At 50.4% G+C, this 27,007-nt stretch overlaps 1 protein-coding gene across 1 annotated transcript in view; it reads left to right on the top strand.

Moving 5' to 3' along the window:
- POLR2B (RNA polymerase II subunit B) overlaps positions 1 to 27,007 on the top strand; it is a 131,586-nt gene that overhangs the window by 71,505 nt on the left and 33,074 nt on the right. Inside the window, exons 15-17 of the mRNA XM_086961974.1 lie at positions 12,191 to 12,389; positions 13,823 to 13,991; positions 18,837 to 18,933. Of these exons, the coding sequence (XP_086818100.1) occupies positions 12,191 to 12,389; positions 13,823 to 13,991; positions 18,837 to 18,933 (465 nt within the window). The remainder of the gene's footprint in view (positions 1 to 12,190; positions 12,390 to 13,822; positions 13,992 to 18,836; positions 18,934 to 27,007) is intronic.

The raw sequence follows: 27,007 nt of genomic DNA, 5'->3' as shown, positions 1-27,007 counted from the left end.
CAATGCATGTTCCCTGCCCTTGGTGTGGCCGCGGTCCTCATTAGTTATGCCCTGTAACGCCGGCACATGGTTACCGAGCAAGCCAAGCGATGGGATGACGCATTACAGCGGCAGAAGTAGGGACTGAGAGAGTCCTCAGCCTCCCCACCGCTAGAGGCCTCGCGTATGTTTTCTATTCATTATTTATGTGTCTAAGCGCGGGCTTTCCTTGAGGGGGTCGGAGTGCTTCACAATAGGACCGGACTGTCACAAGGACAGTACAAGTGAGAGGATTACGAGAGCGGACGCTGAGCGGCATGGGGCAGAAGTGACGAACGTGAGCAAACTAATATAAGAAGTAGCGGGCAGTACATGACAGGAGGATAGAGGGGCAGGTGCGCTGGTAAAAAGCGTGATAAGTCATGTAGAGGCAGACTTTGCTATACTCGGCAGACACTCGAACACAGGAGCGGGCGTTGCTTGGGCAGTGGTGGCTCTTGTGCAGGGGTCTGGGGAAAACAAGAAGGTGGTAGCTAACTGTGTGTTAACTAATGGTTTTACAAAGTCAGGCACTGAACTGGCCCGCAACCTGTTTCTCAATACTTTGATGTTCCCGCCACAGCGCTACCTGGGGACCCTGCACAGGTAAAGCCCAAATGCCTCACATGGTGCCCCCCCCCCCCCCTTCCCTCGTGGGAACACGGTGATGACCTTAGGGGTAGCTTGCTAAATCTTTGGGTGGTGCGAGTCATTACGGTTCCCTGTGCGACCGCACCTCCACCCCAGGCACCTACTCGGCGGCCTCCCCCTCCCCCGGGGGACTAGGCCTCGCTTGCTGGGCTGTGTAAAGAGACTCGCCTTTGAACGGCCCCCTCCCGCGGCGTTAGGACCGCATAATCTCCTAAACAACCGGCTACGCGGTGCGGTAGCTCATATGCCGGTGTTTCTGCCTCTGGGGTCACGTTCCTCTCGGAGGCAAAAGTCCAAGTCCTAGCGGTGGGGGCAAGGTTGTTTTCCCCACACGCCCGAGTGGACAGGAGGTGCCTCATCACGCGAACATCATTGTTAGCATGTGCACTGCTCCGAAGTCAGGTGACTGCTTCCCTCGTGGTTGAGACTTCCCTCCCTCACACCGTTGGCACCAAGTTCATGGGGTTACACGTGGTTCACAATTGGTAGGGAGATGTGTATGTCCTATCACAGTTAGGCGTTGGGCACCTCTACTGTTGATGGGAGTTTAAGGCAACAGTGGAAATTGCTGTACCCACACACGGGAGGCGGGAATGCGGCGTAAGAGAGGTGCATTGCTGCATTCTGAGAAGAGGCGCACGGGCTGGGCGTTAGCTCACACATTCAGTCTCTCCCCGTGGGCAGCACCCTTCACCTAAATAGGAGGCCGCTTGCACTTTCAGACCAACAATGTTATTGCTTGTGGGTGTTCCCTGCTCACATTGAACGCCCTGCTACCACGCACAAGTCATGAAAATATAAAACACCATGGAGGCCATTGCGGGTGCAAATTAACCTAATAAGGAGCAGTAAACGTCTGAGAAGCAGTGTGCGGTTTTGGCCCCACCTTGCCGTTGTATTTGTGTATCCATCCCTGATAGGGTGACCAGGCGTCATCCCATTCACCAGCATCCATCAATGCCTAGTTGCGGTCGAGCAGGATTAGGGTAGTACGTTCATGCTCTATCCACGTGCACGGACGAGCCGGGTTCGATCCCCGGGTGGGCCGCGAGCGCACACAAGAGCATCTGAAAAATAATCCATAGATCAGTGGTTTTAGGGGTGGAATGTGGTCCGGTATGCTGCGTGTCTGCGCCCCTCACTCTCCCCTGGAGAGAGGCAGTCATGGCAAGGAGTTGAAGCAGCAGACCGTTAATTTCCTCGATGCACGGAGCGTCGTATCAGTAGGGGCTTTGCTCGGCTTGGGTGCAGACCACTCCCGTCCTGGCATCGCCGGGCCCTTCCGTAAGGAGCCCACCTTTTCCTCGCGCCTGCCGATTTACGCAGGTATCCTTTCTTTTGCTGCGGTTTTTGCCCAAGCCAATCGGGTCGAGTTCACGCCAGGTAAACTGCTTGCAGCGCTCGGGACACCCACCCTCCCCCGCCTGCACTTCTGGTTCTAGGGCAATGCACGCTGGCGCCTCTTTCTGCCGGTGCGCCTGCCGGGGGGGACAGGGAGGACAGTGCTTGGGCGAAGCACTGGGGAGCAACCATCCTTGGAGATTGCTCTTTACGCTCGGGCAGATTGCTTCACTTGGATTTATTCATTTATTTATTTTGGTGCTCGGGTCGCGCGCTCTCGGCCCGCAGTTATAGCAGAAGCAGAGGTATCGTACTGCAGTCCAGGGCAGTCACTATCGCAAGAACAAACATTATGCAGGCATGGCTGTTGCATGGTCAACCAGCGAACTTAAGTTTGGGTGAGAGGTGACAGTCATTGTGTTCCAAGTTGTTAGTGATGTGTGGGAGGATACAGAGCGCCTATCGCAGCGAAAAGAGCAATACAGTATAAAGGACAGACCCTATAAGACAGAACAGTCTGGATAGGCTCTCCCATAGTCTAGGAGCATAAATGCTTACATTTGGAATGGTCTGCCCATAGATAACTTTTCCTGGTTATTGTTCCCATGTACCTGTGTTTTGAAAAGGACAAGCAATTTTAAAGAAAGGCACAATAAGATTTTGAATGGGGGAACGACAGAGCACTACTGATCTCATTGGGAGGGTCAGCTGTGACGGTGCTAACCTTTTTATACCTGTTACTTCTTCAAAGTCTCACCCCATACGGTTGTGCCTCCCTTTCAAGGCTCCAGGAACAGGTGTGAGTGCACAAGCCTTAAAACGTTACCAGTATTGTTCATTGTGTAGGATGCGACGTTATGGATTTTATTAAAATTCATTCTTTCCTGAACGCCAATTTGTTGCTGTGCTGGGACCACGGCATAGGGGGATTTTGACGTTAATGTGCAACATCCTGTCCCACTGGTATGTTGCTATAAGTTGTCCAACCATTACACACTCGTCAGTGAGTAATTCAATAATACGTGGCCTTGCATATCTCAGCGAATAGGGTAAGCCGATCACGTGCGATAGTTGCTTATTAGCGTCCTGTTGTAAATATGGTGCAGAGTATCATTAGGCCATAGTACCTCGAGGCATGTGGCGTGGGAATGGTTGGGCAACTACGCTCGCACGTTCAGGTCCTCGGGCTGCTCCGTATTCTGTGCGTCCTGCGTCACCGATGGATCCCTTGCTAACTCAGCAGGTATGTGGTACACGATGCGCTAGGCATCAAGACAGGAGCATCCTTGTGGTTACAATTATACAGTGAGGCGTAGGGAAGGGTGTACTGTTCAGTGATGCTTGCTTACGGCCCAGATCTGTAGGGACTTTGGTCTGGGACACCCGGGTTCGCGTCTAAAGGGCCATGATAACTAAGGTATATTTCTTCCGCCCGCTGTAGACTGTATGCAATAAGCATGATGAGGACTGGATGGAAAAGTAACTCTTTTCAGAGTGCGGTGCGTCGGCATGCCTATTTGCCCTACTGATTCACGGTAGCTCCGGGAACTGTCAATAGGGCGGCTCCGGTTCGGGCTGGGACGGATCAGTATTTAATACTTCAACGTGCGCTAGAAAGATTCGAGACAGGAGCGAGGTCGTCGGGCTGATTCCACCTCCCTGCTGTTTGGCTGCAGTTAGCCATGGAGGCCCTTGCTGACTTACTATTTATTTCTGTCTCTGTTAATGGTCAGCCTCCTTTCTCTACCTGTGACCGGGAAACCTTCCTGGGATCTTCTTCCCCTGCTGCGGCGACGGGTGTATAGGGCTATGCTTCCCAGCAGTCAAGATGCGCTTACCTACAGTAATGCAGTATGCGATAATTTCAGTGCTGTAGGAGGCGATTGGTACAGTGTGGGACGACTTGTAGCAACTCCAGTGCGCTTTCTGCCCCCGCACTCTCATGTAGGCGGCAGGGCGGTTCACATCACGAACGGTAATGACACAGGAGGAGAAACTTTCAAGTGTACAGACTACAGGCAGTCTCTAGAAATGAGGGGCGTGTGCCTGTTACACAATCGCACCAAGCTGGCGCGAACGTTGCTCTAGGTGTCAGAGAGTTGCATAGTAGAGCCAGGGTTAATGCTTCCATCATGCTGCGGGGCGGGAGCAGTGCTCTTCTATCTAAAGTTTTTATATAGCGCGGCCTTTTGCCCTTTGGTGTGAGAGCACATTACTGAGTATCAATTTCATTACTTTGCATCGGGGTGTGTACACCTGGATTGGAAGTGCTTCAGTGTGCGTGACGCTAGCAGACATTGCATGTTATTCTCAGCAGGTGCATATCGTGGGTGCATGCATATGAGTTGAGATGATATACTCAGTATATTTACGGGTTTGAATACCTGCATTTGAGTGTGCGGTACCCAAGGCCTTCAGCTAGTATACTCTGCCCGGGTGCCTAGCCTGCCCTCTCCCAGCCTGCCCTCTCCCAGCCTGCCATCTCCCAGCCTGCCCTTTCCCAGCCTGTCCTCTCCCAGCCTTTCCACTTCCAGCCTGCCCTCTCCCAACCTGCCCTCTCCCAACCTGCCCTCTCCCAACCTGCCCTCTCCCAACCTGCCCTCTCCCAACCTGCCCTCTCCCAACCTGCCCTCTCCCAGCCTGTCCCCTCCCTGCCCTCTCCCAGCCTGTCCCCTCCCTGCCCTCTCCTAGCCTGTCCTCTCCCTGCCTGTTGTCGTGTCCAGGCAGCAGCGTGCAGTGCGTCCCTGAAGTAACAGCCCTAAAGCAAGCAAGAACTACGCCCCCCTCCCACCAATCCCTGTTAGGTAGTGGAAACTGTCCAAACTGGGTTGCAGACAGCCCCCCTCACCTTTCGGCCTGGTACCACTGCACCAGCCGCACTACTTCCCTACTGACCGTTCTCCACTTCAGCCCCGTCTAAATTACAATTCATGCTTGTGACCCTTTTGCCTGCTTGTGCTTGTTTTCATGACCCTGTTGCCTGCTTGTGCCTCCGTGTGCCCCTGTTGCCTGCTTGTGCCTCTGTGTGCCCCTGTTGCCTGCTTGTGCCTCCGCGTGCCCCTGTTGCCTGCTTGTGCCTGTTTTCGTTCCCCTGTTGCCTGCTTGTGCCCCTGTTGCCTGCTTGTGCCTCCGTGTGCCCCTGTTGCCTGTTTGTACCTCCGTGTGCCCCTGTTGCCTGTTTGTACCTCCGTGTGCCCCTGTTGCCTGCTTGTGCCTCCGTGTGCCCCTGTTGCCTGCTTGTGCCTCCGTGTGCCCCTGTTGCCTGCTTGTGCCTCTGTGTGCCCCTGTTGCCTGCTTGTGCCTCTGTGTGCCCCTGTTGCCTGCTTGTGCCTCTGTGTGCCCCTGTTGCCTGCTTGTGCCTCTGTGTGCCCCTGTTGCCTGCTTGTGCCTCTGTGTGCCCCTGTTGCCTGCGTGTGCCTCTGTGTGCCCCTGTTGCCTGCGTGTGCCTCTGTGTGCCCCTGTTGCCTGCGTGTGCCTCTGTGTGCCCCTGTTGCCTGCTTGTGCCTCTGTGTGCCCCTGTTGCCTGCTTGTGCCTCTGTGTGCCCCTGTTGCCTGCTTGTGCCTCTGTGTGCCCCTGTTGCCTGCTTGTGCCTCTGTGTGCCCCTGTTGCCTGCTTGTGCCTCTGTGTGCCCCTGTTGCCTGCTTGTGCCTCTGTGTGCCCCTGTTGCCTGCTTGTGCCTCTGTGTGCCCCTGTTGCCTGCTTGTGCCTCTGTGTGCCCCTGTTGCCTGCTTGTGCCTCCGTGTGCCCCTGTTGCCTGCTTGTGCCTCCGTGTGCCCCTGTTGCCTGCTTGTGCTGTGTGGGTGTGTGTGGAGGGCTCTGTGTGTGTGGGAAGCTTTGTGTGGCTGTGTGTGTGGGGGGCTCTGTGTGGCTGTGTGTGTGGGGGGCTCTGTGTGGGTGTCATTTGCGAGAGATAAAGCTAGTGGCATTGTAAATGACAATGCCATTTATTTATGTTAAAAAAAACATAAATAAAAATAATGTCAAGAGCAATGCCAATAGCTCTAACTTTAACAAAGGCAAAACCATTGCATTGTAAATGCTTGTTAGGTTTTGCCTGGCGAAAGCTGCGCTTTCTGCGCAGCTTTTTCGCGCAGGCGAAAACCTGATGAGAATTGTAGTGTGCTTTGGCTCGGCCCTCGTCATTCATTGGCTGGCTCCGTAAATGGAGCCTTGCCATTGGACGAGGGGCCTGTCCGTCAATGCCGGACCAGACACGGGGGCGTTCCCGACATTCTTTGGCTTTTGCCGACGTCACGCGACGCCGGGAACGCCCCCGAGTCTGGTACGGCATTGCCGGCACTTCTGCGTCTCTCCTGCCCCGTGACTGGCCGGCCGGCCAATCCTAGCGCGGCCGGCCGGAAGTGCCCGCCCCCCCGCAGCCCGGGGGAAGAAGGAAGACTGCAAGCAGTATGGCGGCGCCCGCGGGGCTCCCGTGGCCTGGAGGGAACCCCGGGAGATGCGGAGGACGTTGCCGGTCTCCCATGCCGAAGAGGGAGACCGGAGAAGTGCCAGAGAGATTGTCGACGTTGCCGGTCTCCCATGCCGAAGAGGGAGACCGGAGAAGTGCCGCCGTCGCAAGGTGCAGGTGAGTCGATTTTTTTTTTTTTTCCCCTCCTCTCTTCCCCTGCCTTCCTGCCCCAACCTAGTCAAAGAATGCTATCACTGTGAACAGCCCGAGGTGTGGGACAGCAAGATGCAACAAGAGTCTCGACAATCTGGCAGTGATTTCCCGAAAGCCTCCGCAAATGATTAAAAAAACAACACACATGAAAAGTTGATGGTTTAACCAGCTGCAGAGCACGAAGTAGCGGCCCGGCTGCCCTTCAGGCTCAAATTGCCCCCTTGAGGTAGGCGTGCGGAGCATTTGCGGCGGGAAAAGGGTGCCTCTCCATCCAATTTTCCGACAGGGAAAGGTGATCACAGATGAGGTCCGCCGGTGTAGCTATTAATTGTGCAGTGGGTGCAGTTGCACCGGGACCTCGTGAGGACCAATCAAAGCTGCACTCTACTATCCGACCGGGGGATAGGGGCCCCATTATCCTTGCACTCGGGTCGAGAACGCCACTGATCAGACCCCCCCCCCCGCCCCTCTCCTCGCCAACGAGCCACATTTGAATTCTCAGGGGCGCCTGGTCCGCCTCCTTCGCACCGTAACCCCACCCCCTTCCAAACCCGCAACATGGTAGGGGTACATCAAAGCCCCTGCCAGGGGTCTACAAAAGCCCCCAGCAGTTCCCGTGGCACAAGTTGGCCCCAGTCCTGGCAACGATTCAAGGGAACCCTAACACATCATCCAGGCCCCCCTATTTATCCCAAGGCCAAGGAATATCGTTAAGATATGGGCGCCTGGAGGACCCCCCCATCACATTCTGCAGGGGGGCCATCATGATGGGTAACGCCACTGCTACCTTTTCCATTCACAGTTGTTAAACAGGTTTAGTCCCCATCCCGGTGTGCCACTTTTCCCTCTGGAGGCCCGGCCCCTGTCTGCCTCCTTTCCCGTCTTCAATCATTTAAGATGGTCAAACACAGCACGTGACCGGAACCACTTTCACTCTGGTGCCAACCAAAGGAGATGAGACCCGGCCCACACCTGCAACCTTTCTCCCCTGGCTCACGGTGATGGAGTTCAGAGCCCACCCCTTGTCTGCCATTTCACGTCTTTCACCAGGACTGCGAGGCCAGAATCCAACTCCTGTCTTCCTCCTTTCCCCTCTTAAACCATGGCAAAGTAGATTGATCCTGCCCCTGGCTGAATCTATTCCCCTCTCCCAGGGGGCGTGGAAGTCGGATCAGCATTGCCTGAGACCCTGTCCCTCTTCTAGGAAAAACAGGTCTGAGCCAGGGGGACTTACAAGGGTCCTCCAGCCGCCCTGAGACACTTCAAGGGACAACCTCTACCCTTCAGGGGTCCTCCATTCAGCGCAAAGCATATAAATATTTGTGATATATTGGAGACTCGGGACACTTGGTCACATTCTATGGAGGGGAGGGAGTTGAGAGGGGTCTTGGGGGGGGGGGGGCTACTGGTTGAAGCTCAACCCTCGACTGCCACCTTATCTCTATCCCACTACGAAAAGGAGGGCAAACCCAAATTCTCTTCCACATTTCCCTCCACCAGGAAACGGAGGTCAGCCCTTTTCCCCTCGCTCGCCAAGCCACATTCTCGTTTTCCCTGAAAAAAAAATCTATTTAGCATGTGGTCAGAATTAAAACAAGAAGCCAAGAAGCTAATACAGACTGAGACGGCTCTGTAATACACACCCACCCCCTCTCCTTAAATTACTGGAAGTTCTATTAGTGGCTAAACACAAGCATTCAAAGTCCAGGAACTAACTACTTAGGGTCCACGTAAACCGCGAGCACAGCCCTCTGAGGCGCTGAATGTATTTTACGAGTACAGGGAGGACGCTTCTTTGTCTTACTTTTTTTGTGCGCGTTTTGCAGGAAAATACGACAGTGCTCTTGACAACTGGAGCTTTTAATTGGGTCGTGCCTTTGCCTTTTTTAAACAGAACAGTATCACTGTTTTAGCAGGGAGACGCTCAGAGATTAGACGGTGACACCTTTGTATACAAAATGTCTCAATCCATCCATCCACCCCTATTCCCTGCACATTACTACCTAAATAGATTAACTCGTCTTTTTGAATATCTGTTAAAATCCGTCTATCATTCATCCATCCGAACAGCCATTAATCCAGTCATCCATTACTTTAAATCTGCGGAGCCATCCATCCATTGCCATCCATCCATGCACAGAAGATGTATTCATCCATTCATTTTGATGTCGTAACTTCACGAATGCGACCGCACAGTACCTGCATGATGTAATCCGTGTTAGTTTCACAGGAGTTTGCCGCAGCCCATTGTCAGACGGCCCTTCACTTCGGAGTATTAAACGCAGCCGTGTAAACGATTAAAAGGCAAAAAAAAAAACTGTTTCTCCCGTGTTTGATGGAGTCGTCAATGGTAGAAAATAGAATGCAACCTTTCAACTTTTATTACAGGTTCCTCATAATCCTTATGGGGCAGGCTCCAGGCTTGTGTCAAATAGACGGATACAATCTGTAGACAAATCGGACATCTGACCCTCTTGCGGGCACTTCCAAACGCACAATCCAAATTTCTCCACAAATCAAAAAGGTCCCCTGCCCGAGAGGTCAACTTGGTCCGAGCCACCTGTAGCTTCGCGCTCGGAGACTGCAGCCAGCCTCTTGCGCGGGACTGCAGCGCTGGACAGCTCAGTGGTCAGCTGAGTGCCCAAGGCGCCGGGCAGCACAGTGGGCAGCTGAGTGTGCTAGGGCAGAGTTCAGGGGGTAGCACTGGACGTCACAGGGGTCATCTGAATGTGCAAGGTCAGAGTTCAAGGGGTAGCAATGGGCAGCACAGGGGCCGGTTGAGTGTGTCTGGTTCAGAATCTGCTGCCCTATCCTTGCGCCGCTGTCCGCGGTGGACTGAGTGTGCTGAAACGGAGGCTGGGCGCCCTGCTCGCTCTCCCCTCCCGCTGCTCTGATGTGCCGGGGAGTGGGAGGGGAGGAGGGCACAGCTGCTCTCCGCTTCTCCTGTGTGCCCCTGTTGCCTGCTTGTGCCTCTGTGTGCCCCTGTTGCCTGCTTGTGCCTCTGTGTGCCCCTGTTGCCTGCTTGTGCCTCTGTGTGCCCCTGTTGCCTGCTTGTGCCTCTGTGTGCCCCTGTTGCCTGCTTGTGCCTCTGTGTGCCCCTGTTGCCTGCTTGTGCCTCTGTGTGCCCCTGTTGCCTGCTTGTGCCTCCGTCTGCCCCTGTTGCCTGCTTGTGCCTCCGTCTGCCCCTGTTGCCTGCTTGTGCCTCCGTCTGCCCCTGTTGCCTGCTTGTGCTGTTGGTGTGTGTGGAGGGCTCTGTGTGGCTGTGTGTGTAGGAAGCTTTGTGTGGCTGTGTGTGTGGAGGGCTCTGTGTGGCTGTGTGTGTGGGGGGCTCTGTGTGGCTGTGTGTGCGGGGCTCTGTGTGGGGGTGTGTGTGGGGCGGCTGTGTGTGAGAGAGAGAGATTTGTTTAAATACCAGGATAATTGCCGGCAGCAGCACCCTTGCCGTGTAATGCCTTGTACTACATCTGTGTTAGCAGTCGCCTCAGGCTGTTGTTTTTTTTATGCAGGGGACGGGATTTGATCATGCCCATTACGCCGTATTGCTTTTCAAAGGCAACTGTTGCAGAGCCAAGTGGGCTGTGGAAAATTGTGTTTTCTCCACCTGCCCCTGTTGCCTGCTTGTGCCTCCGTTTTCGTGCCCCTGTTGCCTGCTTGTGCCCCTGTTGCCCGCTTGTGCCTCCTTGTGCCCCTGTTGCCCACTTGTGCCTCTGTGTGCCCCTGTTGCCTGCTTGTGCCTCTGTGGGCCCCTGTTGCCTGCTTGTGCCTCTGTGGGCCCCTGTTGCCTGCTTGTGCCTCTGTGGGCCCCTGTTGCCTGCTTGTGCCTCTGTGGGCCCCTGTTGCCTGCTTGTGCCTCTGTGTGCCCCTGTTGCCTGCTTGTGCCTCCGTCTGCCCCTGTTGCCTGCTTGTGCCTCCGTCTGCCCCTGTTGCCTGCTTGTGCTGTGTTGGTGTGTGTGGAGGGCTCTGTGTGGCTGTGTGTGTAGGAAGCTTTGTGTGGCTGTGTGTGTGGAGGGCTCTGTGTGGCTGTGTGTGTGGGGGGCTCTGTGTGGCTGTATGTGTGGGGGGCTGTGTGTGCGGGGCTCTGTGTGGGGGTGTGTGTGGGGCGGCTCTGTGTGTGTTTGTGTGTGTCATTTGCGATAGATAAAGCTAGTGGCATTGTAAATGACAATGCCATTTATTTATGTTAAAAAAACATAAATAAAAATAATGTCAAGAGCAATGGCAATAGCTCTAACTTTAACAAAGGCAAAACCATTGCATTGTAAATGCTTGTTTATGTTTTGGGTCTGGTGTGAGGTGCCCTCAAGCCATCACACAGAAATACCTGCATGTAAAGTGCCCCAAAACCTCTATTTTTAGTGTATGAGTGACTGTACAGTGGTGTCTTCTTAATGTTTCGAAGGTTGGAATGTCTATTACCAACAGAGCTGCCTCCTTCATAGTGTGCGTGGCTGGTAACTGGTTATGAAGCCTGAGGTATTAACCGAGGATGGTGCAGTTAGGGCCAGGAATGCCCCTGGAGTGCCCCCTCTGCCTAGCGAACAAGTCCCCAAAAATATGTCCATGACTACCAGGTTGAGTTGACTTGCATACTGGAGCTATATGAGCTGTAAGGTGGTGGGGGCGGGAGGGGTCTCCTCAGTTTGTGCAGTTTCCTTGTGCACATCTGTGTGCTCCCCCCCTCCTCCCCTCTCTAAAAGACAGCTTGCCAATACTTGGAGGCCTCAGTGGTGCAGTGAAGACGTCAATTAGTGCTACTGAATTTGTTATCCAAGACTACAGTTCTCCACCAGAATTTCCGCTATATGTGCGAGTGTGATGCGGAACAGTATGCTTGTGTAGAAACTGATTTTTACCTGCACCTTTTAGGCTCAGATGCTGAAGAGTTCAAAGGTGCTATATGACCAAGATCTCTTTTCATGAGCTTTCGAGTAAAATACTGAGATTGCATCTGGGGAGTGAGTGACGAGTGAGCAGCTCACTGATGAACACTTGAGATATTTCCTCTCCCAGTGGACAGCCTATCCTGCACAGCTTCAGACAAGGCCTGGTTTAAAAAAAGAAAAAATCCCTAATTCTTCTCCTTGAAAATCAACAATGAGCCCCAATTAGGAGGTCACCAAAAGGTGGAACCGGTGCTACTTCTAAATGAGAGACTTTAACAGACTAGATGATAATGCGGTGACGCTTTGTCACACTGAATGGAGCAAAACCTGATTCTGAACTTGGGCAAGGATAAGAACCAGGGTCAATCAAGTGAGAATTATATTCTAATGACTTGGATTATTATGCATTAACCAAAGAAGGCGACTTGACCGTTGAATACCGCAACAAGGTCCAGTTGATATGCAACTTCTGGGTGTAGATATTTTAAGCGTTCATGCTATAATTTGCAGACGTCATCATGACTGGGGAATAGGTTTTCCAGGGATCTTTAAGAATTTGGGGGTTGCTTATGCTTTGACCAGGTGGTTTTTGTTTTTGTTCTGGGTATGGTTTATCATGCCCAGTAATGTTTTTAATTTTTATTGTGGGTGTGCTAAGTTGTTGCTTTTGTTTAGTTGGCAGGATCTTGTGGCCAGTGGTGTAGTAGAGTACATCGATACACTTGAAGAAGAAACTGTAATGCTGGCAATGACTCCCGATGACTTGCAGGAAAAGGGAGTAGCGTACTGCTCAACCTACACTCATTGTGAGATTCACCCCTCCATGATTCTTGGAGTGTGCGCATCTATTATACCCTTTCCCGATCATAATCAGGTGAGTTTCTATTCAAAGTGGCTTTACTGTTAAAGTATTTCTTGCATTCATGATGGGGTTAGTGGAATATGCGTTCAGCTTTCAAGTTTCTACGATAGTGTGAAGAACTCTTACCCATGGCCAGCACAAACCCTAAAGCATGGTACTCCTTTCAGGCTTTGACACTTATGCCAGTGTATTCTGTATTACATGCTATCTGAATTTGGTCTATGTATGCACTTTATCCACTGTATCCATCACAAATGCGAGGCACACCTTTGTTCGTGGGACACTGTATGTTTTTTATGGCACTTCAGGAACACCACTGGTTTCAGTGTGAAAAAAACTATATTGCTACTATTTGTCTTGTATTTGTCTGGTCTCAGATGAAAAGCAGGTTTCTATTTTTCATTGGCCAGTTTTTAAATTTACACCGTCTTTGGCAGATTTAATTGCCTTTTTCTGTTAAACCCTTTTGAATTTGGTAAAACTGAAGTACAGAAAGATGCATGACCTTAGGTATATTACTTAACTTTTGTCAAGTTCCTAAGATTATCTTAACATCCAGATCTTCTGGTTTAAAAGTCTGTTACAACCCATTGCTTTTTATATAGGGTTGCCACCTTGTTTCATGTGGTCAGGTCACTGTGTTTAGTCATGGACTTTCTTGTTACAAATCCAGCTGGTTAAGTGGGAGCAAACTAAGATTCTAACTCTAAGAAAATAGGTTGTCAGATAAAAACTTTATCAGGCTTTCCTATTATTTACTTCCTTTAATCACTCACTTTTTTATTCCTTATCTTGGTTTCACCTTTTTTCTTTTTACTTCTATGGCTTCTTTAGTACCTCACTACCCTTTCTTGAAAAGTTTGCTCCTTATAGCAACAGATGCTGCAGTTGTAAATAACAAAAACTGTTGTCAACTGTTTCTCAGTTTAACCCATGCAACCTAATGTGGGAGTTTACCAGTTTTTGCAGTGTACTATCCTTCTGGAAAAGCACTTCAGCACACACATGATATTGTGCTGAGGTGCTTTTATGTATGATGTCTACTCCCTCCATTGACGACTAGTGGCCCTTTGGTGAAGTGTGTTAGTGCCATAGTGCAACATGACCTTCCCACAGCAGTCCCTAAGGTATTGCACACTGCTGGCTGAGAGGGGGGACTATTTATGTGCTGTCTTTGGATAGCTATGAGAGCGTGCAATTATTATCTTCGCTCACACTCCTTTCCCAACCTCAACTCCCAGTTTGTTGAAAGAAGAAACCTGGATTTTCGCTGAGGTTGGTGAATACTTGAGAAGTTGAACTTCATGCTTTGAATAAATTGCTATCCTCTTCTCTAAAACGGATTCTAGGCAACACAATTTTAGTGACAAAACTTTGTTGTGAATTTACATATTTTGATTTTCACTTTAATTTTAACATTTAACAAGTGCTGATCATTCTCCCAGTCTCCTAGGAACACTTACCAGTCTGCTATGGGGAAGCAAGCCATGGGAGTATATATTACAAACTTTCATGTTCGTATGGACACACTGGCCCATGTTTTGTACTATCCGCAAAAGCCACTGGTAACTACACGTTCCATGGAGTACTTGCGTTTCCGAGAGCTGCCAGCAGGTAAGGCCTTACCGAGTACATATACATAGAAATTGTTTATATTGCTCTGTGTTTAGCGGCATCAGGCCAAATGCTCTACAATAGTGGCTACCTAGAAACTTTGAAGTCACGTACAGCAGATTGTGTGGGTTTATTTCAATGAATGTATATATGAATGTGCTTATATTCTGCCTCAAAGTTTACATCAGTGGGAACACTTTGCATTGGGCATGGAACAGACTCCACCCAGCACTGCTGGTGCAACTGAACCTAATTTGCAATTGCAAAGGAGCTGAAACCTCTAAGTCTTTGAACTAAGCAGCCTGTACAAGAATGTTACTATACGTGAATCCTAAGAAATGGACATGACTCTGTATTAAAACTGTTGTTCCTTCATTGTAGCACTTTCCCAACTGTATCTCCCACTAATCTCTTTGGTCTTTGAGCGACGAGCATGAGGCAAAAGTTTGCTTTCAAACCCCCCTTTTAAATAGGTCTTGGTTATGGCCTTTTGCATCAAGGGTGTATTAGCGGAAGCTCTACTATACTGTAGATAAATGCTATATTTATTTTACTCCAATCTGTCTTTGTCCAAGAAACGAGTGGTCCTTGTAGTAGACTTTGCATTTTCCATCTTGAATGAAGTAATTCGGTTGGCCTCAATCCCTTACTCAGTGTGGATCATAGCTTCCCTTTTGCTTGTCCATCCTGAGGTAATGAAATATGTGGATGCATTCAGATTGAGCGGACGACTTTACCCTCACATGCCAGCAGCAGCTGTTTCAAATATCCAAAAATTCAGGAGCCAAATATTGAGGGATCTCTAGCCAAAATATTCTGATAAAGTGATCATTTTAAATTCGTTTGCATCTTCGCTCACCATTCACTGGTACAAAAAGTAGACTTACAGTTTTCATTTACCAACTTAAATTTCAATGACACAAGCACTCCCATTTTTGCAAGCAAACTCCTTCATTTGGTTTTTCTCTTAATAGCGCTTTTTTGGTCTTGTAGCAGTCATTCGTTCTTTAGTGCAGTACCTTCAGAAACCACACAGATTCAAGAAGTATAATTTTATGCATCCATAAACAATCAGAAACTATAAATATTGTAATCTTCCATCAACACCGGAGGCTAAACAATCATTTAGAATATGAATGAGCCCTCAAATGAGTAAATAAAAGGAAAGTTGTGAACCAGTCTCTTGCAGTTTGTAGGCAGTGAATACATTTTTCAATGTCCAGCAAGTTCCAACCGTTTTTAAAAAACAACAACTTTGAAATGTTTTAATAGTAAACATACACAAGTCATCACAAGAATACACCTCATTTATGACGTACCCTGCATTAGACCTCATATTTATAGGGGATGGGGTCAAATGTATAGGAGATAATTCAAAAAATCTTACAGCCTTTCCTACTTTTTTAAAGAATTCTGTGAATAGTCCGACCATTTGGCCTACATTTTGGCATTTTCTGAAGGGCATCTTCAGGCTCTGTAGTGTAGCACAGAAGTTTATTTGTCTTATTCATTCTCACTTTGATGGAGCCGCCTCAAACCTCCGATGTCTAGTTAGGCCTCTCTTCCCTATTAATAGTCCCATTCCAACCAGGGTTCTGATGTTACACCGGCCTCCCAGCCCATCCACAATGATCTATAATCTCCTGCCTCACCACAGCCATAGTTTTAGCAGTCTCCAGCCAGTATCGTGGTATATTTGGACATTACCAGTTGACATGGAAATATGTGGCCCAAGGGATTTTACAGTAGAGGTCTGAGATTTTGCCCATATTCCATAAGCAGACAGAGGTATGGCAAAATCTGTGGAAATATTTAAATTGAATTAACATGAGGTGGGAAGAGATTGCCATGATACGCACTGCCATCATGGCCTCCAACCACTCGTCATAGTCTGTTGAGCCCGCATCTTCTTCACATTTGGTTTGCTTTTAGGGCCAGGAGTGGGTCTGGGGAATTAATCAACAATGAGTGTGAAGTCCGGGAATGTTCTTCTCTTCCAATTCCTCCTTTACCATTTTTCCCTCCGGTGGATTATAATTTGGGATTGCTTCAAGAGCACTGCAATAATTCTCCAAGGCATGCCTCCGATGTAATTAGTGGAAGAACTGGGACGTATGCTGTGTAAGATTTGATGTAATCATGTAACCCCCCCCACCAAAATGGATACGCCAATCATGTTTTTTGCTACTAGTACCATAATAGCCTATCAAAGCGTAGAATCATAACTCCTACCCTAGTGTTTCATCTAAAAAAATTAATTGCTACACGTTTTATTGATGACTGCATCTGGCACTGCATCAGGAGTATCCAAGACTAAATACCACCAGCCCCTTCTGTGACATGGATTCCCGGAGAGCATTCCTGATGCACACCATCGTTTACATTAGGGCGTGTTGTCTCCTTATTACAGATTAAGTGTCGGGACGAATAAGCCACAACTGAAGCAGCAGTCAGTGCACCCTTAAGGTGCTGTCTGGTGGGTGGAAATACACTGCACCAGCCTGTGGCAGAATCCTTGAACCTCTCTCAAAGTCCTGCCACAGGCCATTCGCATTGAAAGGCGTACAGATTCTTTCTGGTGCATACAAGTTAGTGTCTGCTGTAGGGAAGGCGCACTATTTTTATCTTAGTTCATTGTCCCTGTCTGCAGCGGGCACAACCGCATGCATTAGTGTGAGCTTGATTTAGACCAGGACATTGCACCATTTCACGTAAGATTGTTCCACATCATTAATAACTAAGGAAGCTCATAAAAAATATCATGTGTGCTGACCAGTCCTTTCTGTGAAGTGCCACACCTGTTATTTTTTCCCCTTACATTTGTGATATGTATCTATACTTTCACACACAATTTTTCCAGTCTTCACCTAACAGTGCATTTCATAGACTACACATTCCATGCACTTTGAAACTCATACAGGCACATTGCCACTTTCCCACTATTGAGGTGAAAGGGGGGCAACAGCAGGAGAAGCCACAGCACTGTCAGGAGGAGGTCTCCTCCCGCACTTACCTACTATTCTTCAACAAATGCCTTGACTGGCTGTAACAAGATTTCCCTTTCTCCCAATCAAAGTCATCCATGTACTGCACAAGTAATATTGCAACACCTTCATTGAAAGTATCCCCATTTTTTCCCAATTTTCTGTGCACCTAAAACGTGAGTTTCTTGAGCTAGGTTTTATAAAGTGGGTGTAAATGGTGATGGAAATAAAGTAGGCCTTTTGGTCTTATTAAATTTGTTCCAGATTGCTATACTGACGTGTGGCCTACACTGAGATGGACTTGCCACCTTTTTCTTTTCAACATGTACTCCCAATGCAGTCGTGATACAATGTGTTCAATAAAGCACTCATATTTACCAATGTTGGAACACCGAATAATTGAGCACTTTAGGCACTTTTGCAGGGATTCTGCTCTGTAACAGAACTATGCTTGGAATCATAAAACATCAGTATGTAGGGACTGAGTCACCATACCACCTCAGTGTCCATGTGTCCGGGTCAGACTAGCTATAGGGCCTCACTTGCTCTCCAAACTTTACCAGAGAAACAAGTGACTTGGAACCCACAGAACACAACCCTCTCGACCCTTTCAGGGATCATGGTACAGTACACACCCTTTCGCTCTCGCTCATACTTGCCCAGAATGAGATAACGAGGAGACACGAAGAAAGTTTATAATTACTCAAACTACTGTGCTCTGAAATGCAGTATACGTGGCACAATTAGAAAGCAAATTCATAATAAAAATAGTGTTAGCATAATCCATATACCATGAAAGTGCTGTCATTTTATAGGACAGTGACCTAACCCACCCCCCCCCCCCCTCCCTTGCTACTAATGCTAAATGATTATATGAAAGATCTCTGGGATTACCCGTACCTTAGCATACACAGATGGGCGCTCTACATCTCAGCAGACGCAGTGCTCTTGTCTCAGAACTCTCGTTCCATGTGTGTTTGTGACTCATATACTCATCTATATGATAGGATATGTGTGCCCATAAAGAACAGCTGCATTCTTGTTTTATCTTTCGGTGCTAGTGCCTGGCCAGAAAGAACAAGAAGAGACCTTGTTTGACCTTGTTGATGGTGCGCCAACTAAATCTCAGGAACAGTACGCAAAAACATATGCAGGTTCCGTGTGGAAGTACAATGTGGCGCAAAGGCAGGCGTGTTTATATAGTAATATGTGCAAAGGAAAATGAGGCCTACAACATGTACAGCTAGGCTTACATAGGGAAAACTTCAATGGGCCATGCAGGAAACACGACAGCACAGTCTAGCAACCATGCTGTTTCAAATTCAGCAGTCTGTGAACCAGCTCAGGTGTAAACTGCTCTGCCTCTTTGCCATTGCGTAACCCGTTATCTGCTGCTGCCGCCTCTCTGACTGCATTTTGCCACTGTAAGAAAGTGGCTCTGTGTATACTGGACCAAAGTAAGGTACAGTGTGTACGGAGTCCACAGTCCCTCAGTCAGAAAATGGTCTCACACACTCAAGAACTGAACTCTAGGCCAATGTTTTATATAAAAATATACAGTTGTTTTATTTTAGAACCAACAAGGTATCAAAATATACTTTCTCAGAATGAGTTACTTTAGTTAACACCATCGCTGCTGATGGTTTTCCCCTCCTATGCGGACTATGAATTTTTCCCATTGTTCATGACGAGCTCAGCTCGTCATAAGCACAGCTCAACCGTGCCTCATGACGAGCTGAGCACTTTAATGAGCTTAGTTGTGTTTATACAATAAATTACATTTAATGCTATTCTTGCGTCAACAAAGTTACTATGAACCAAGGTTGCTTGTTGAGTTTCATTTATTCTGTATGTGTTTCAGGCATCAACTCCATTGTAGCAATTGCTTCATACACTGGCTACAACCAGGAGGACTCTGTCATCATAAACCGTTCAGCGGTTGACCGGGGTTTCTTCAGGTTAGTATCCTTCTTTTATGGTGAAGGAAGCCCTTTTTTAAGTTTGGATTTCTGTTATAAGTTGTTGGGTGTTGAATGGGTGTCGGCATGTACAAACGGGGACAAAGTATTACAATCCACTCGCTCAGCTGTTTTTATAGTTTTATTTCGTATGCACAAAAAAGCACTAAATCTTCATTTATATTTCTTTTGGATTGGAACCTGGTTCTACAACTATTATAGCGGTTAAACCTTCTTTTTTAGCTCTTTGAAGAGGTTTCTGCTATATTTTTCCAGCGTTCATGCCATTTGCAAGGGATGCTCTAATCAATATGAACTGAATATAATCTGGCATAAAAATGTGTAGGCGATAATTGTTTGGATGTCTGTGCGTCGTAGCTTGTAGGAGTTTCCAGTGCCATTTTAGCCTACCACAAGCCTGATCGGAATTGATATGGAACCTGTGCTTCCTACAAAGATCTCACTATGAAGTTGGAGTTCAGGAAGCAGAAAAAGAACACTTCAAAGCATACTAGCGCTTTTGACATGAATAAAAAGGCCCCTTTTTTATGCATTGGGAATTGGCCCTATGCAACGCCTGCACAACTTCACTCATGTGATTCCTGCACACTATAACCTCTCCTAACCTCCCCCCCACCCCCCTCCCAGAATCATATACCACAATTCATATTTGCATCACTTTCTATGGGGCTGTTCCCCGTTTATCTGGTCACTGGGCCATCATCCATGCCCCATTTGTCAATAGTTTGTGGTCGCATCCCATGATAGAGGAGTATCTACCTCCTGTCCATCACTGCTCGTTGTACGCTCTCCTGCCACGATATATGTTTTGAGTGATACAGTGACGGCATTTTTGCGCATAGTTATTTGCATACCTGATATGCTGCAACCATTTCACCAGGCACTGGTCATCAAATTTAACACCACATAACTTTCTGTATGTTTTTAACCACTTCCAGGTAATTACTGGATATCTCTTAAAACACCTGTGGACCGCATTCTCCATGTATATTGTGTACAGACTACCGCTCATAAAATAAATGTGAAATAACATGAAAGTCCGTAGGCTCAACATACATTCCTGCATGGTTCATAGAAGCAGACTTATGGATTTCATAAGCTTGTGCTTTGCTTTCCCACGTACTCCTCTATGAGAATGGCCTAGTTGCTTTCCCAGCACTGCACAATTTGTTTCTTCTGTTTTTTAACTTCAGAAATGGGCGGTCTGCCTTTGCCACCTGTAGTGGGAGTACGCACTATTATCTGAAAGAAACAGATTACTATTAGATTCCTTACCTTAGAATATCCCCAGGCATCAGACTGGATCCAGAAACTTTTGCGTAGCAGTAACCTTGCGCGTCGGTAGGCGTCGTCTGCGGCTCTGCGTCCATCGTTGGCGCCGTGATGACGTCGCCGGAGTACTTAGACGCCGCCTTCGCGCGCTGACGTCAGTTCTACTTCTTTTTCCGCGCCAGCAGCGCAGATCCGGAAAAAGTGGTACCCATAGTCAATTTTTGACTAACTTTTTTGATCCCTCTTGATCATTTTTTTCCGAAGTCTTTCGACTCCGAACGGTGCCGGTAGGGATGGCTGGATTTAAACCCTGTGACTGATGTCGGTTACCGACCCTCACCGCCGGTGCCTTCACTGTCTCGGCTTCGACCACGACGACAAGGCCTGCCCCGACTGCCGAGCCCTGACGTCGAAAGCTAGGCGGGAGCGGTCCTGCAAGCGGCTTGAGCTCTGGCAGTCTGCCCCGCGCCGCGAGAGGTCCTGGACTGGTCGCGGGGTCGGAGCCATCGTAGCTCCGGGAGTCTCCATCGGTCTTCGGGCTCGAAGTCGTCAGGTAAGCACAAGAAGTCGAAGAGACGTCATCGCTCTTCCGCCCCCCCTCCCAATATCCCCCCCTCCCCCTGCCCCTCCTCCCTCCCTCACCCCCCCAGCCCCCCACCCCCCGACGCGGCCGGGGGTTCGGGTGACACCGCCCATGCGGCTCCATCGGAGTCGCGGGCGTCGCGGCCTGCTTCATACCCTTCGGTCCCTGGGCAGCACGCGTCGCCGGAGGAGATCGTGCGCTTCCTCATGCCCATGAGGTCCCTCTCTCCTCCGACTGGCTCTGCGGCGCCTTCGGGCCCAGCGGACCAGTCTAGGGGCCCCAGCGGGTCGGGTGCTTCGGCGCGACGCCTTCGGGCCCGGCACCGCTTGGCCCCGCTGGATCAGCTTCCGGATCCGGGTCGCCGGTTGATCTGACGACCTCACCGGCGCTGATCTCTAGGGTGTCACCTCCGGCGCCGCCGTCCCCGATGCCTCCCTCGATCCGGTTCCGGCGTCGGAGCGGCGCCGCTCTCGACGCCGCTTGGAGAGTTCTACTTCAACGAACCAGCCCCATCCTATGACAACCCTGATTACCAGGAGATGGGAGATGAGGTGTATTGGGAGGGGTCTGAGGACCCTCTGACACGTGATTGTCAGTCCCAGCAGGACTGGACAGGTGAACTTGGGGATGCCAGTGGTCTGGACACTTCGCCAGACACTGGTTTTGTCTCACCCCCTACCGTGGCTACGGAGCAGGGGACAACCTACAGTGTGGTGCTGACGCGGGGGGCCAGGGCCTTGGGCCTTGAGCTCCCCGTCGCTGCCGTGAGGACTAACCTCCTTACTGAGGTCCTTAAACCGCAGTCAAGCTCGGCTGAGCCTCTGCTGCCGTTTATTGAGGCCTTGACTGACGTTATTTTGGGCACTTGGTCCAGGCCCGCTACAGGTCCGCCTGTAGATAGGAACGTGGCCAGACGCCACCGCTCGGCCCCGGGCGACCCTTGTTTCCTGTCCACCCATCCCACCCCCGAGAGGCTGGTCATCCAGGCCTCCAACTCCCGGACTGCATTCCCGACGGCTCCGCCCGATCGGGAATCCAAGAGGTATGAGCAATATGGCAAAAAGGTATTCTCCCCGAGTTTGGGACTGCGGGCTTCCAACACCGCATGCCTCTTGGGCCGCTACACCCACTCTCTGTGGGACACGGTCGCGAACGTGCTGCCAGACTGCCCGGCGGAGGTCAAGGCTAAACTCGCCCCCAAGCCCTTGCTGAGGGTCGAGATGCGGCACGTTTTTCCATCCGGTGTGGGCTGGATACCACCGGCTCACTGGGCAGAGCGATGGCAACTACAGTGGCGATTTGTCGCCACGCCTGGTTGAGGTCCGGAAACTTTTCAGCCTATGTCCAGAATACACTCATGGACATGCCGTTTGATGGCTGTCGCCTTTTTGGCGACAAGGCAGACCATGCGCTTGAGCCCAGCCGGAGCACGTGATTGTGACGGACTCGTCCCTCCAGGGCTGGGGTGGCCACATGGGAGAGGCGGAGATCAGAGGCCTCTGGTCTCCGGCGGAGTCCCGGCTCCATATCAACCTTTTGGAGCTGCGGGCGATTCGTCTAGCACTAAAGGCATTCCTCCCCTCTGTCCGGGGGAGTGTAGTGCAGGTGTTCACGGACAACACCACCGCCATGTGGTACTGCAACAAACAGGGCGGGGTGGGGTCATGGACCCTCTGCCAGGAGGCTCTGCGCCTCTGGCAGTGGCTGGGACATCAGGGCGTGACCCTGGTGGTTCAACACCTGGCAGGTTCTCTGAACGCCAGGGCGGACTAACTCAGCCGACAGTGCATGATGGATGACAGATGGCGTCTGAACTCGGACGTGGCGCAAGGTCTCTTTCTGCAGTAGGGAGAGCCTTGGTTAGATCTATTCGCCACCGAAGAGAACGCGCAATGTCATCAGTTCTGCGTGTTGGAATTTCCATGGCGGCACTCGCTCGGAGACGCTTTTCGTCGCGAGTGGAGTTGCGGTCTGTTGTGCGCCTTTCCGCCTATACCACTTCTGCCCAGAGTGCTGAAGAAGATCAAACGCGACCGGGCCCAAGTCATCCTTGTGGCTCCGGACTGGGCACGAAGGTACTGGTATCCCGAGCTACTCAGTATGTCAGTCGATCTCACGGTTCGTCTGCCTCTTCAGGAGGACCTTCTGTCGCAGGGGACGGTCCTCCACCCGAACCTATCCAGTCTCCACCTCCATGCTTGGAGATTGAGCGGTGACAGTTGAGGCCATTTGACTTGCCTCCTGAAGTCTGTAATGTAATTCTGGCAGCCAGGTGTCCTTCCACAAAGTCGGTAAACGCCTGCGGGTGGAACAGATTTGTGGCATGGTGCACAGCAAAGGCTGTGGATCCTCTCTCTGCCCCTCTTTCTGAGGTTCTTCTCTTCCTTCTTTCTCCTGCCCAGCAGGGCTCTGCTTTGGGCACTATCAAGGGCTACCTTTCTGCCCTTTCAGCAGGTGGAACAGATTTGTGGCATGGTGCACAGCAAAGGCTGTGGATCCTCTCTCTGTCCCTCTTTCTGAGGTTCTTCTCTTCCTTCTTTCTCTTGCCCAGCAGGGCTCTGCTCTGGGCACTATCAAGGGCTACCTTTCTGCCCTTTCAGCCTTTCTAAGGCTGCCTGATCAACCGTCTTTGTCCAAGTCCCCCATTGTAACTCTGTTTCTGAAAGGCATCACACACATGTTTCCCCCTGTTCCGTTTGTGATGCCTCAGTGGGACTTGAACCTTGTTCTTACCTATCTGATGTGCGCTCCTTTTGAGCCACTTCACAACTGTTCTCTCCGCCTTCTTACTCTGAAGACTGCTTTCCTGGTTGCCATCACCTCTGCCAGGAGAGTGAGTGAGCTCCAGGCTCTTTCATCCAAACCTCCTTTCTTTTCTGTCCATCCGGACAAGGTTGTGTTGCGGACTAGACCCTCTTTCCTGCCCAAGGTTGTCACGGCCTTCCACATCGGGCAGTCTATCACCTTGCTCACCTTCTTTCCGCCACCGCATCCCTCAAAAGAGGAAGAGCGGCTCCACCGTCTGGACCCAAAACGTACGCTTTCGTTCTATCTAGAGCGCACACGCCAGTTCCGGGTGGATGACCAACTCTTTGTTGGTTACGTGGGCGCTAAGAAGGGACGGGCGGTGCACAAGCGGACCATCTCGGTGGGTCGTATCAAGGACTGCTACTCCTTGGCTAAGAAGGAGCCTCCTGTTGGGCTGAGAGCCCATAACACTCTGGCCACGGCGGCTTCCACTGCCTTGGGCCTGGGAGTCCCTTTGCAGGACATCTGTCAGGCTGCTACGTGGGCTTCGCTGCACACGTTCGCAAGACACTACTGCCTGGACAGCCAAGTCCGGAGGGTTGGCTTCTTTGGCCGTTCCGTCCTTCAGGACTTTCTTGTGTGATTACCGGGGGTGGTATTGCTGGGGTATCTATTCTAAGGTAAGGAATCTAATACTAACCTGTTTCTTTTAGATGAACAAGTTACTTACCTTCGGTAACGATATATCTGTAAGAAACAGTAGTTAGTATTATATTCCTTACCGCCTCACCCATCCTCCCCGTTCTGCGAACTGATAACTAGGGTTAAGGTCATCCCCTTTCAGGGCCCTAGTTTCAATGGCACCAGTGTTGGTTTTTAACATGGCTCTGCGTTTTTGGCGCGGAAAAGCTGTGTATAAGAACTGTTGTCAGCGCGCGAAGGCAGTGTCTAAGTTGAGTTTGAGTTTAAAACATTTATAGAGCGCACGTTCACCTGGCGGTTTCATGGCGCTGTGGTATACTGAACCCAGAAGAACAGGAAGATCAGGAAGGAGACTGGGAATAAGACCTTTATAATGGGAAGGCTTGTGAAAAAAGAAAAGTTTTTAGCTCCTTTCGGAAGTGTGAGTATAGAGTGGAAGATCTGAGGTGGGTGGGGAGAGTTCCAAAAGGCAGGGGCAAGTGTGGAAAATTTCGTGCCCCCCCACTTTTTACGCCTAAAGCGGGGAACTGCCAATAATTGTTGGGAGGATGAGCGCAGTTCCCTGACGGGGCGTATGCTTTGCTTTCCGAAGAGATGAAAGCAGGGGCTGCGCTGACCCGTGCCTGAAAAGTAATACAGCCCATCTTGAACTGAGCTCGGTCTCGGATAGGGAGCCAGTGCAAGGACTTGAGGAGAGGAGTGACATGGTGGAATTTGGCCAGGTTATAAACCAGGCGGGCTGCCTGGTTTTGGACCAGCTGTAATCGCCGCATACTGTAAGCGGGCATGCCACAGTATAGACCGTTGCCATAGTCTAGGCGAGAGATTACCATCGCCAGGACTATGAGTTTTAAAGCAGAGAAAGAGCAGAAACTGGAGACTTTACGGATGGTGCTGAGTGAAAGAAAAGAAGAGGACACCACTAAACTGACCTGGGAGTGCAGAGTGAGTTGGTCGTTCAACTTAATCCCAAGTGTTTTCATAGAGGAAGATGGAGAAGGGGGGGGCCTAGGGAGGGGGGCCAGAAGAGAGAGGCCCAGGGACTGGAGCAACCACCTGTCAAAACCAGCTCAGTTTTGTCTGGGTTTAACTTCAGGTGGTTGTAATTCATCCAGTCCCGGATGAAGATCATAACAGACTTGAACTTAACCTTGGACTCAGGGGATGGGGACAAAGTAAAAATAAGCTGAAGGTCATCCGCATAGTTATAGACGGAGACCTCCATTTGCTGGAGGGCAAAAATGAGAGGGGCAATGTACAAGTTAAATAAAAGAGGGGAAAGGGAGGAGCCCTGAGGAACCTCTCATTGTACTTTCCGGAAGTCCGCCGAGAAGTCACCCAGGCGCACTGCCTGGGTGCGGTCCCTCAAGAAGGAGGACAGCCAGACCAAGGCCGAGCCTCCAACCCCCGCCGCCCTGACACAGGAAAGTAAGATGGAGTAGTCAACCGTGTCAAAGGCGGCGGAGAGGTCGAGGAGGACAAGGGCCTGGGGGTGGTTAGTGTCCATGCCCTCTCTGAGGTTGTCGAGGACAGATAGCACCACGGACTCCGTGGAGTGTGCGGGCGGAAACCAGCCTGACGGGAGGCTAACACCCCGTTCTCCTCCACAAAGGTACTGAGCGCTCTGGTCACATGGCGCTCCAATACCTTCCCCAGAAAGGGCAATAATGAGATGGGGCGGTAGTTGACAAGAGCGGAGGGGTCAGCGCCAGGTTTTTTGAGGATAGGGACAATGATGGCCGATTTTAGAGGTAGAATTACAATGCCCTGGGACAGTGAACTGTTAATAAGTTTATGAGGGGGCTGCACACAAACAGAGTAGATGTGCTTAAGGATGTGGGCAGGACAGGGGTCTAGAGGGGAGCCTGATTTGACCATAGGAAGGAGGGAGAGAAAAGCCTCTTCTGTCAGAGGGGGGAAGGAGTCAAGGCGTACCCCGACTGACGGACACTGGGGGTCGACAAAGAAAGGGGGGGGGGATGTTTGCATTGATGTTTGAGATTTTGTCCAGAAAATAAGTGTTAAGGCAGTCACATAAGTCCTGGGAAGGGGAGGGTTTGAGGGTAGCTCTGTCGGAGTAGGCGAGGTCGTGTACAATGGAGAAAATTTCTCTAGGCTGATTATCGGCAACCAGGATTTTTGAGAAGTAAGCGGTCTTAGTAGCCAAAATAGATTTTTTGTACTGAGACAGGAGGATGATGTACTGGGTTTTAAGGTTGGGGTAATAATCTCGCCTCCAGGCCCGCTCAGCCTGGCGCACAGTTAGTTTTAAGGCCTTCAATTCCGTTCACACGTCTGGAGGACACCCACCTGAGGGGAGCGACAGTCGCAACCTGACAGGAGCCAGGAGTTAATAGAGTCGGCTTGTGCGGAAGATGACAGACCGTGTAGATCCGGACTGGATGCGGCGAGTGTAGCGGACAGAGAGGCCACATCCACCTGGTTCCAAGAGCGCGCCCAGATGTTTTTAGGAAGAGAGGGCTTGGTGACTGGGCTAAGGTGAAGGGAAAAGGACATCAAGAAGTGATCGGACCAAGTGCAGGGGGAGATGGACAAGGAGGCTATAGGACAATTAAGTACTCCGGCGACGTCATCCCGGCGCCGACGACGGACGCGGAGCTGAAGACGACGCCTACTGATGCGCAAGGGTACTGCTAGTTTCAGGATCCAGTCTGACACCTGGAGATATTCTAAGGTAAGGGATCTAATACTAACTACTGTTTCTTACAGATGTATTGTTACCAAAGG

The sequence above is a fragment of the Lissotriton vulgaris genome, chromosome 3_1 (assembly GCF_964263255.1).
Source record: "Lissotriton vulgaris chromosome 3_1, aLisVul1.2, whole genome shotgun sequence".
In the NCBI taxonomy this organism is placed as follows: domain Eukaryota; kingdom Metazoa; phylum Chordata; class Amphibia; order Caudata; family Salamandridae; genus Lissotriton; species Lissotriton vulgaris.
This window is presented reverse-complemented; position numbering and strand designations above follow the sequence as displayed.